At 57.4% G+C, this 11,819-nt stretch overlaps 1 protein-coding gene across 1 annotated transcript in view; it reads left to right on the forward strand.

Moving 5' to 3' along the window:
• Positions 1 to 11,819, forward strand: part of LOC106814873 — a 24,752-nt gene that overhangs the window by 2,835 nt on the left and 10,098 nt on the right. The window contains exons 2-9 of the mRNA XM_014819247.1: positions 197 to 322; positions 536 to 647; positions 1,265 to 1,429; positions 1,856 to 1,982; positions 2,242 to 2,415; positions 3,345 to 3,428; positions 9,394 to 9,531; positions 10,353 to 10,513. Of these exons, the coding sequence (XP_014674733.1) occupies positions 197 to 322; positions 536 to 647; positions 1,265 to 1,429; positions 1,856 to 1,982; positions 2,242 to 2,415; positions 3,345 to 3,428; positions 9,394 to 9,531; positions 10,353 to 10,513 (1,087 nt within the window). The remainder of the gene's footprint in view (positions 1 to 196; positions 323 to 535; positions 648 to 1,264; positions 1,430 to 1,855; positions 1,983 to 2,241; positions 2,416 to 3,344; positions 3,429 to 9,393; positions 9,532 to 10,352; positions 10,514 to 11,819) is intronic.

The raw sequence follows: 11,819 nt of genomic DNA on the forward strand, positions 1-11,819 counted from the left end.
ATAGGGGGGTGCTTTCAAAGGGGGGGAACGAGCATATGCGTACCCTAAATAACACTGAGTGGGGGGGCCGGGGTACGTGCCTATACACATATACTGAATTGTGTACATTATTATAGTGACTTCTCCCTATAGACTTTGATACGTAATATGTTATATCGTCTGTGATTTCTGACTTTCGTTTCATGCGTCCTAACAGCAGGCAAACAAAGTCAGCGTGCAGGGTTTAGTCACGGTGCATTTTACAACACTACCAGGGGGCGCCACAAAGCGGACCCGCTTTACAGTACTAGTCACAACATCTGGCTGTGCGGCAACAAATACAGTAAGGTTTTGTTCGTATTTTCAAATAATTTTGATATAGTTACGTGTACTAGTTCTGTGTTCGTATCAGGTGAAAAATTTGGTGAACCGAGAAAGTGACTAGCTACATGTAGTTTCTCCAGCTGTTTTTTTAGTCAAAATTCAATGACAACACACTGCAATTGTTGTGAAGCAATTTTGCAGGATTCATAGACAGTGTGCCGTTTTTTTGCAGGATGGAAGTATCATGTGGATTAGTGCAGAAGAGATGAAAAAGCAACATGACTCAGCCAAGCTGCTCTTGCTAGGTCCCGAACCAATGGTTCTTGCTCAACAGATAGAAAATGGTGTGTATGCTATGGATTGAAGAGATTTAAGGATTATGGATTTATGGTCAGAAGAGGTTTTGAAGAGAAAAGGAGAAATTTTTTGAGGGGGGGGGGATATTTCTAGGTCCTGAACCAATGGTTCTTGCTCAGCAGATAAAAATGCTGCATATGCTTGGGTGGAAAAATAAGAATCATGTTTGGGGTAGTTTTGGGGTTGTTTCTAGGTCCTGAACTAATGGTTCTTGCTCAACTGGTAGGAAATGTTTTGTACACTGACTGAGGTTCGATGAGGGAGACTCGCTGGGATCCTGCTGATGCTTCTTACTGAACAGATGAAATCTGCATCTATACATGCCCTCATCTGTAGAGATGGAAGTTGTCAGCTAGGAGCGAGTGTTGTCCTGTCCACGACCTCGCGACATCCCATCACACCCTCCCGTCGCACCCCTGCCCACGACCTCCCACCCACGATCTCCCATTGCTGCCCCCACACACTACCTCTTCCCACTACCTCCCCCTGCAACCCACCTGCCTGTAGCAGCAACCGCACCTCCTCCAGTGACCTATGTCAGCGACCCCTACCGCGACATCCCCCGCCACCCCCGCCCACAATAACAAAATCTCTGTTGCCGCAGCTCACACCAAGTGTCAGGACGGCGGCGGCAGCGGCAGCATCCAGATGGCTTCGGTGACGGAGGATCTGTTTGAGTACGTTGGCACGGGGGAGGAGGGCGCGATCGAAGCCGTGCACGCTTCCCAGCAGGACCTCCTCGTCAAGTCCGCCAAGCTCGGCAAGAAAGGTGAGCGCGCGCGTCGATGGACCGACCGACCGACCGACCGACGAATTTGTTTTCTCGTGAACTGTGAATATTCGCGAGCAGAATAGATGCATTTCATGCCGCACTGAGAATGCTTCGAGTATTTTTTGCTCACGGAACAGATCGATGAACGGACGAATTTGTTTGCCACGAAGCGCGAATGTTTGTGAACAGAACAGACGGGGGGAATGGATGGATGTATCTGTCGAAGCTGCGAACATTTGCACGTGGAAATTGCCACGTAAGAAACGACAAGCACGATGCATGTCGGCTAATTCACTGATCTAATCCATCCGAGATATGTAACAAATCACTCTTAGATGTTGTTCACAAGACCGGTGAAACTCGCCCGGGTTTATATGCAAGTTTTTTTTATCGAGTTGCTGATTCGTGCGTTGGTTTTTTCAGAGCAAGAACTGCTGTACGTGGAGTTCATGGAACTGTGCTATCCGGTGAACGTGATGAACTCTGCTACGTTCACCGAGCTGTTCACGAAGAAAGGCATTCCGGCAGACAAGGTTGAGAGCTATTTCAGGTGACGTTCACATCGAGTGTATAATATAAGCAGGGGGCTGGATTTCAATGTTTTAGGATGACGCAATTCCTGCCTTTGGTTTAATCAGAAATTTTATGACACCCCGGAAAGTTGCGGAAGCAACATTTCCTCTCCTAAGAAGAGTTAACGGGACCACGTAATGTTTTATGTCGAACAAAGAGGAATGCACACTCTAAAATCATGGCTGTTGTGATCGCGTACATGTAGAACGGTTGGTACGTAAACGTGTTTTCTGCAGGGCCTTTGACATAGACTGCAGCAAGTTTGTGTCGTACAAGCAGCTGTTGGTGGGACTTGCCGCCATGGAGCCGACCACACAGCACGGTGGCGCCCCTGCTGAGCAGCGCTGTCGCTACATCTTCCGTTTCTACGACCAGGACCAGGATGGCTATTTGCAATTTGAGGAATTTAAGTGAGTGCAGACTTGGCTGGTGACCTGGCGACGTTAAGCCAAAGATGGCGCGCACGGTTGAGTCGCAATCGTTCGGCTCGCCACGTCAACATGGGGGGTTTAGTTGTTAACACAGTAGAAAACATAGTAGGGATATAATACATGTACGCATTTATAATAGAATACGAAATATAGGCATAGCCTAATGGCAAGTGTCATTACATTATCTGACCTTTGCATGGAAATAGATGTATACATGTTTATATTTATTTCTATGGACTTATATAATAAAAAGTGTTAAAACATATTATATTAACTTATATAAGATGTGATAGGTGGCACGGTCAAAGACGTTTGTTATGATTGGAAACGCACTATTTTTATTTTTATTATTATTATTGTAACTTATTAATCTTAATTATTATTATTACCTGGTAATTTATATTTTTATTATTAGTTTAGTATTTGTATTGTTTATTAGGAATATCTGGCTAATCTGACACATATTCACCCATATGATATTATCCGCTAATCTAGACATCCTCCTGACCAGAAATGGATACGCATACTTTTTGGATCGCATAGTATAGTATAAAGAGCTCACTATGCTCGCTATAAATATTAGATAAATAAATATAATTATAAAATGAGCATGATATAATACGCATATATGTAAACCAAGCTAAATTTCTATTGAAAATCAGGACAAATGTATGACGAAATTTCTCTCGATCCCTGCGTTTTTTTCTACCAGCGTGCCAACCGAACAGGGATAGGTGCATAAAGCAGGGGCTGGATTGATATCACACATGGGTCCTGATCTCCCAAAACTCTGTTCAGTTGAGGTTGCAGTTGCGAGCGTTGCATGCGGCGACGTCGGTCGCAACGACGAAGACGAATAGTTAGCAATTTTATTTATTTTTTTATTTTTTTATTCGATTCTTGAACAGGATGCTGATAAAGGACATCAGAGACATCAAGAATCTGCCGACGGCCGAAGATGAGGTGGACCAGGAGGCGTTGGCCAGCGCTAAGTATGAGTTCGATCGTATCCCCATCTCCCCGCGGGCGTGCCTCCGGGATGTCTTCTCGTTAGAAGGACCAGCATTGGATTTGTTGACCATCGCGAGCGTGGAACGTGGTCGGTGCGCGGAGGCGCGTGGCTGTGGGTCGCGAGACGATCGTGACGTCCAGAGCGAGAGATGATGCGGCGTTCGATGAGAGAGATGTGGATGTGTGTGTGCGTGCGTGCGTGCGTGCGTGCATGTGCGCGTGCGTGTGCGTGTATTTGTATGTATGGCACAGGTTTCGTCTCGCACGAACACACGCGATAATGTTCCCCCTGCAGCGATAACTTCCCCCCGCAGCGGATAACACTTCCCCCCAGCAGCGATAACGTTCCCCCGCCAGCAGCTGATAACGTTCCCGGCCGCAGCGATAACGTCCCCGAAGCGATAGACGTTCCCCCCGCAGCGATAACGAAGTTCCCACCCTCGCAGGCGGTAACGTTGTCCCGCGCCCGCAGGCGATATGACGTTCCGCCCGCGCGATCCACAGCGTTCCCCAATAGAAGGCGGTATACGTTCCGACCCGCGCGCAGGCGAGTAAACGCTCTCCCGCCGTCCCCTCCCTGGCAGCGCATAAGCGTTGCCGCTCCGCAGGCGATAAACGTTTCCCCCTGCAGCGATAAACGTTCCCGCCCCGCGGAGCGATACGTTCCCCGCAGCGAATACACCCTTCCCGCTGCCCGCAGCGATCCACGTCGCGGTCCCCGCGGGTCTATCCCGCGCAGCGATAACGTTCCCTCCCCAGGGCGATAACGCTTCCCCCGCGCAGATACGTCCCGCCAGCCAGAACCCGCATGCGATAACGTTCCCACCCGCAGCGATAGCGTTCCCCCCCGGCAGTGATAAACGTTGGTCCGGCGGAGCCCGCAGCGATACAACGTTTCCCCCGCAGCGATAACGGTTCCTCGCCCCCCGCAGGCGATAACGTTCCCCGCCGCACGTCGATAAGCCTTGCCCCCGCCTGGCAGCGATAACTGTTCCCCCACCCCGCAAGGCGATAAGCGTTCCCTCACCCGCAGCGATAAGCCTTCCCTCCCGCACCCGCGATAACCTTGCCGACCTGCAGGCGATAACTTCCGCCGCAGCGATACTCCCCAGACCCGTCCACCCCCGCAGGCGATACCACGTTCCCCGCAGCGGATAACGTCCGCGCCTCAGCAGCGATAACGTCCCCATTCCCGCAGCCGATAAGTTCGCCCCCGCAGCGATGAACGTTCCCCCGCAGGGCGAAATTGTCCGCCCCCCGCCGCAGCGATAAACGTCCGCCCCTCCGCGCAGGGCGATAACGTTCCCGCCGCAGCGACACCTTTCCCCCACCCCCGCGCAGGCGATAACGTTCCCGTCGGCCAGAGCGATAACGGTCCCCCCCCGCAGCGAATAACCTTCCCAACCGTAGCGATAACGTTCGCCCGCGCAGGATAACGTCCCCCCCCCCGCAAGCGATAGGACAACGTTTCCAAAATGGGCCGCAGCGATAAGCCTTCCTCCGGTCCGCAGCGATAACCTTCCCCCCGCAGCGATAACGTTCCCCCCGCAGCGATAACGTTCCCCCCGCAGCGATAACCTTCCCCCCGCAAGGCGATAACTTCCCCCGCAGGCGATAACACCTTCCCCCGAAGCAGCGCGATTAACGTTTCCCGCCCGCAGGCGATAACGGTTTCCCCCCGGGCAGCGATAACGGTTCCGCCGAGTCCCCGCAGGCGATAGACGTGTCCCCCGCTGCAAGCGAATAACGTCCCCCCGCAGCGATAACGTTCCCCGCCCGTAGGCGATAACGTTTCCCACCCGCAGCGATGAACGTTCGCCCTCCGCAGCGATAAACTTGTCCGCCGCCCCGCAGGCATAACGTTCTCCCGCGCGCAGCGATAAGCGATCCCGCACCCGGCAGGAGGCGATAAACGTCCCCGGGGATAAGCGCGCCGCTGATAACGTTCCCTCCGCATGCGATAACGTCGCCGGCTCAGCAGGCGATAACGTTCCCCGCGCCACAGCGATAAGCGTTTCCCCCCGGCAGGCCGATACACGTTCGCCCCGCAGCAGATAACGGTTCCCGCTCCGCAGGCGATAAACCTTCCCCCGCAGCGATAACGTCCCCGGCCGGCGCAGCGATAACGTTTCAACCCCGCAGCGATAACAGTTCCCCCCGCGCAGGCGATAACGTTCCCCCCGCAGCGATAACGTTCCCCCGCAGCGATAACGTTCCTGTGCTGGTCCCAGAGCCTAATCTACCCGCAGCGATAACGTTCGCCGCCGCGCCAGCGAGTAACGTTCGCCACCCGCCACCGCGATAACGTTCCCAAGACCGCAGCGATAACGTTTCCCTGACCCCGCAAGCGATAACGTTCGTCCCGCAGCGATAACGTTGCCCGAGTGCCCGCAGCGGTAACGTTCGCCGCCCGGCACGATAACGTTCGCCACAGCCCGCGCAGCGATAACGTTCCCCAGCTCGCCGAGCGATAGACGTTCCGTTGTGTCGCAGCGATAACGCTTCGCCCCCGCCAGGCGATAAACGGTTCCGATGCCCGCGGCCCGCAGTACCGATAAACAACGTTCAGCCATGGCCCGCAGCGGTAACGTTCGCGCTGACACCGCGCAGCGATAACGTTCCCGCCCCGCAGCGATACAGTTCCCGCCGCCAGCGATAACGTCCCGCCCCCGCAGCGATAAAACGGTTGCCGCACCGCCAGCGATGAACGTTCCTCCGCCTCCCCGCAGCCGATAACGCCCCCCCTGGCCACTCGCGCAGCGATAACGTTCGAGCCCCATCGCCAGCGGTAAGTTCCGGCGAGTACCCCGGGCCCCAGGTGTTAAAATGAGCTATTGCGAGAATTTTTGCTCAGAAAGATAAAGTATAGCTGAATATGAGTCTCACCCATGACAGGCGAAAATATCACTGATAAGTACACCAACATTAAAAATACTAAGATTTTATGATAGCAAGTTATATAGCATAGAAAGAAGTTGGATATGAAACATCGTACCACAGCAATGCTTTTTATCATGTTGGCGACACATGCCTAATCGGCGAGAATTGGTAAAACTTGTATTTGTGTGTCGGCTGATGATTGAAAACAAGTGGCGCTGCCTTCCACTGTGGGTATGGCGGAGATAAGGCGGGTGGCGCCCACACAGCTAATTCATACTTCCTGTTAGTTCAAGATGAACAGAAAAGAATGTTTACAGAAAAACCGATTAAGTTCGGTGACTACGAAGGTCTAGAGACATTTTATGTTACTCTAGACATTGCTGTTACTCCAAGCAATACGGTAGGTATCATGAAAGTGGGGAAAACACTTGGAAAATTCTGCAGCAATAATCGGCTTTAAACGGTTTCCGACAGACGCAGCGATAATGCCCCCCCCCCGCCGCGCAGCGTCTGCCATCTGCAGCGATATACGCCCCCCACCCCGGCGCGCAGCGTCTCCCCTGGCAGGCGATACGCCCCCACCCCCGCGCGCCAGCGTCTCCCCTTGCAGCGATAACGCGCCCCCGCACCGCCCGCGCAGCAGCGTCTCCCCCTGCAGCGATAAGCCCCCCACCTCCGCACCGCAGGGCGTGCTGCCCTGCAGCGATAACGTCTCCCGTAAAACGGTTACGCCCCACCCCCCCCGCCCGCGCGCCGCCGCGCGCCGCCGCCCCCGCCCGCCGCGGCCCGCCCCCCCGGGCCGCCGACCCCCGCGAGCCCCGACCCCCCCGCCTTACCCCCGCGCCACCCGCCGGCGCGCCGCGCCCCCGCAGCGATTAAAGCGGGCGCCCCCACCCCCGGCGCGTCAGGTCTCGCGCTGGCAGGCGATAAGACGCCCCGCCAGTCCCCACCTGAACCGTCTTTGCGCGCAGAGTCTCCCTGCAGGCGATAGGACGCTCGCCACCCCGAGCGCGCGGAGCGTCTCCCTGCAGCGATAAACGCCTCGCCACCCCCCAGCGATAGACGCCCGGCCCACCCCCTGGGCGCGGCAGCGTCTGCGGCGCTGCAGCGATAACGCCCCTCACCCCCGCACGCGGGCGTCTCCCTGGCAGGGCGATAACGCCCCCACCCCGGCGGCAGTGCGGCCAGCGTGCTCCCTGCAGCGATAACGCCGCCCACCCCGCGCGCTAGGGCGTCTCCACTGCAGGCGATAACGCCCGCCCCACCGCCCAGCGCGCAGCCGTCTCCTGCAGGCGATAACGCTCCCTGCACCCGCCCAGCCCCAGCGGCAGCGTCTGCCACTGCAGCGATAACAGCCTCCCACCGCCCGCCGCAGCGATAACGCCGCACCCACCCCGGGCGAGGCGTCTCCCTGCAGCGATAAGCGCCCCCACCCCCCTAGCCGACGCGCAGCGTCTCCGCTGCAGCGATAAACACCCCACCCCGGCGCGCAGCGTCTCCTCAGCGATAGACGCCCCCACGCCCGCCGGCGCGCAGCGTCTCCCTGCAGCGATAACGCCTCCACCCCGCAGCGATAACGCCCCGCGCACGCACCGCGCGCAAGCGTCTCCCCTGCAGCCGATAACGCCCACCCGCGCGCAGGCGTCTCGCCTGCAGCGATTTTCATAGCCGACCGCACCCCGGCGCCGAGCGTCTCGGCCTGCAGCGATTAACGCCCGCCACCCCTGCGCCGCAAGGTCGTCTCGCCTTCAGCGAGTAACGCCCCCACCCCCAGCGCGCAGAGCTCTGCCTGCAGCGATAAGCTCCCACCGCCCCAGGCGATAACGGCCCCCACCCCGGCGCGGCAGCGTCTCCCTGCAGCGATAACCGCCCCCCACCCCCGGCGCGAGGTCTCCATCTGCAGCGCGATAAACGCCCCTGTGTAACACCCGCGCGCAGCGTCCCCTGCAGCGATAACGCCCCCCACCGATTGCAGCCCCCGCAGCGATAAACGCCTGCCCACCCGCCGGCGCAGGCGTCTCCGCTGCATTCGAGGCGATAACGCCCCCACCCCCGCGCGCAGGCGTCTCCGCCTGGCAGCGAATAACGGCCTCCCACCCCCCTGCAGTGATAGCCCCAATCACGCCCTGCGCGCAGCGTCTCCCTGGCAGCGATAAACGCCCCCCACCCGCGCGCAGCGTCTGCCCTGGCAGCGGATAACGCCCCCAGCCACCGCCCGCGCGCAGCGTCTCCCTGCAGCGATAACGCCCCCAACCCCCAGCGCGCAGCGTCTGCCCTGAGCAGGCGATAACGCCCCCCACTCCCCGCGCGCAGCGTCTGCCCTGCAGCGATAACGCCCCCCACCCCCAGGCGCGGCAGCGTCTCCCTGCAGTCGATAACTGCCCCCAACCGCCGCGCGCGAGGCGTCTCCAGCTTGCAGCGATAACTGCCCCCCACACCCCGCGCGCGAGGCGTCTCCCTGCAGGCGATACACGCCCCCCACCCCCGCCGCGCGCGCGTGCTCCCTGCAAGCGATAACGCCCGCCGCACCCCAAGCGCGCGCAAGGCGTCTCCCTGCAGAGATAAAGCCTCCCACCCTGCAGCGATAACGCCGCCCCACCCCCGCGCGCGAGCGTCTCCCTGCAGCGATAACAGCCCACGCCCCCACCGGCCCCGCGCGCAGCGTGCTGCGCCGCTGAAGCGATAACGCCTTCCCACCGCCCACACGCGATAACGCCCCCCACCCGCGCGGCGAACGTCTCCCTGCAGGCGATAACGCCCGCCACCCGGCGCGCAGCGTCTGGCCCTGCAGCGATAACGCGCCCCCACCGGGCGGACCCCCGCGCGCAGCGTGCTCGTCTGCAGCCGATAACGCCCCCGCACCCCCCGCGCGCAGCGTCTCCCTGGCAGCGATAACCCCCCACCCAAGGCGCCAGGCGTCTGCCATGCAAGCGATAACTGCCCCGCCACCCTGCGCGCAGCGTCTCCCTGCAGCGATAACGCCCCCCACCCCCGCGCGCAGCGTCTCCCTGCAGCGATAACGCCTCCCACCCCCGCAGCGATAACGTTCCGCGTTTTACGTGACAGGCTGTTTGAGGCGGCAGAGAGCTCGGCGCTGTCTCTCTCAGAGTTCCTCACTGCCGTGGGTCAGCTGCGATTTCGTGGCACCTCGCTGCTGTTCCGCCTTCCTCAGTCCATCGTCACCTACCTCCGGCGCGGGGGAAGGTACGTGTGCACGCGCGGCTGTACGCGCGGCCTCTGTCGGTCGATCCACCTCGAGTCACGCGTTCGATCACGCCATTGTTACTACGTTGTCGCGTGTTTTTGTGGCTTCATTATACGGGTATATACTTCGATATTTGTCGCCCTGGATTTCGTCTTTGCACACTGTCGTTGGTTATTTTCGTTTCACCCGATATTTTGTGATTCGTTGGTTCTGTGTGCGCACTTTCATTGTTTTGCAGTTTGAGCTTGGAGACTCGTTTGAGTTTTTTTTGGGGTCGATGGGTAGAACAGAGCACATGGTGCTTGTGTTTTTTATGCTTGATAAATGATAGAGAAGCTGTTAATAAGTTAACCACATTTAAAAAAAAGTATTACTGGTTTTATTCACGTATTTTTCCTGCTTTTTTTTTAATACAGTTTAAAATGTGATTGATGTTCTCATAATAATGGTTCACCTTACTATTGGTAATGAAAGTGTGTGTTAAATTTTTTTTAAAATGCATTAAGACATGTTTCCTCGTGGAACAAATGAAAAGCTTTCCAGTGAAAAACATGTCATAATGCGCCGTAAAATGATGTTAACTGTTTTGCGATTCGTCGTATTTTTTTCACGGAGCCAGTCAATCGCAAATTCTAATGTATACCCGTATATACATTACTAGAGCCAGAGATCTTTTGTATAGACATTTAAAAAAAAGTCAAGATCGATGTATTTGACGAAGCTCTCATTTTCGTCGCGCCTCTCATCTCGCGGCCATCGCATTGGCTTTGACATTGTTGTATTTTCTCCTCCCCCTCTCTCTCTCTCTCTCTCTCGCTAGGCCCGGTATGTTGGTGAAGAACGATAAGGTGCAGGAAGACGACCTCACTAGTCTCGCCCAGCCAGCGAAGAAGGTCCGAACATCTCTCACGATCGCAGACAGCAGGATGCCGAAACGAGACGGCATGCTGAGACAGAACTCGCACAAACATGGCCGCCGCTGTGAGTAGTGTCGTGGGGGGGGTTGTTACCTCGCTCTCTCTATCGATGATCGCGGTCTCTCTCTCTCTTTCTCTCTCTCTGTGTCTCGCTCCCTCTTTTACTCTATCTCCGCTCACTCTCTCTCTGTGTCTCGCTCCCTCTTTTACTCTATCTCCGCTCACTCTCTCTTTCTCTCTCTCTGTCTCTTTTCTCTCTCTCTCTCTCTCTCTCTCTCTCTCTCTCTCCTCTCGCTCTCTCATCTCTCTCTCTCTCTCTCTCATCTCTCTTCTCTTTTCTGTGTCTCTTCCCTAATCAGTGATTCAAAAAGAAGAATAATTTTTATGTTTTACAGTTGATTGAGTCCGCTGCTTTATAATCAGCCTTTGTAATGCCGCACGTGACATATCTGCATGTAAACGTGCGCAATTATAAATCAAATTAAATATCGATTAAATTATTAAATGTAACGAACATGCTTAAATTGCGCCAGACGTGCCAGTCCAGGCTTCAACCTCATATATTCTCGCAAACTCGCACATCTCTCGCCGCCTTTCGCGTCACACGCTCTCGGCCGCCTCGCGTGACACAGCTCTCTCGCCGCCTCGGCTGGACACAGCTCTCGCCGCCTCGCGTCAAACACCGCTCTCGCCGCCTCGCGTACACGCTCTCGCCGCCTCGCGTCACCACGCTCTCGCCGCCTCGGCGCGACACGCTCTCGCCCGACCTCGCGTCACGACGTCATCGCCGCCTCGCGTCACACGCTCTCGCCGCCTCGCGTCACACGCTCTCGCCGCCTCGCCCGGTCACACGCTCATCGCCGCGCTCCTCCTGGGTCACGACCGCATCCTCGCCGCTCGCCCACGTCACACGCTCTCGCCGCCTCGCGTCACACGCTCTCGCCGCCCATCGCCGCTTCAGCATAGCCGCCTGCTTCGCCGCGCTCGCGATCACACATCTTCTCGCCGCCACGCCGCTCGGCGTCACACGTCTCACGCCGGCCTTCCGCCGCTCACACGCTTCTCGCCGCCTCGCGCTGACACCATCTCTCGCACGCATCGCGTCACACGCCCTCCGCGCCCGCCTCGCGTCACACGGCTCCTCGCCGCCTCGCCGTCACACGCTGCTCGCCCGCCACACGCCGCCTCGCCCGTCACACGCCTCTTCCCGCCTCGCCGTCACGACGCTTCTCGCCGCCTCCCGTCACAACGTCTCCCGCCACTCGCGTCACACGCTCTCGCCGCTCGCGATCACCACGCTCTCGCGGCCTCGCGTCACACGCTCTCGCCCGGGCCTCGCGTCACACGCTCTCGCCACCTGCAGCCGTCAC

This window comes from Priapulus caudatus, unplaced genomic scaffold (assembly GCF_000485595.1).
Source record: "Priapulus caudatus unplaced genomic scaffold, Priapulus_caudatus-5.0.1 Scaffold995, whole genome shotgun sequence".
NCBI lineage: Eukaryota > Metazoa > Priapulida > Priapulimorpha > Priapulimorphida > Priapulidae > Priapulus > Priapulus caudatus.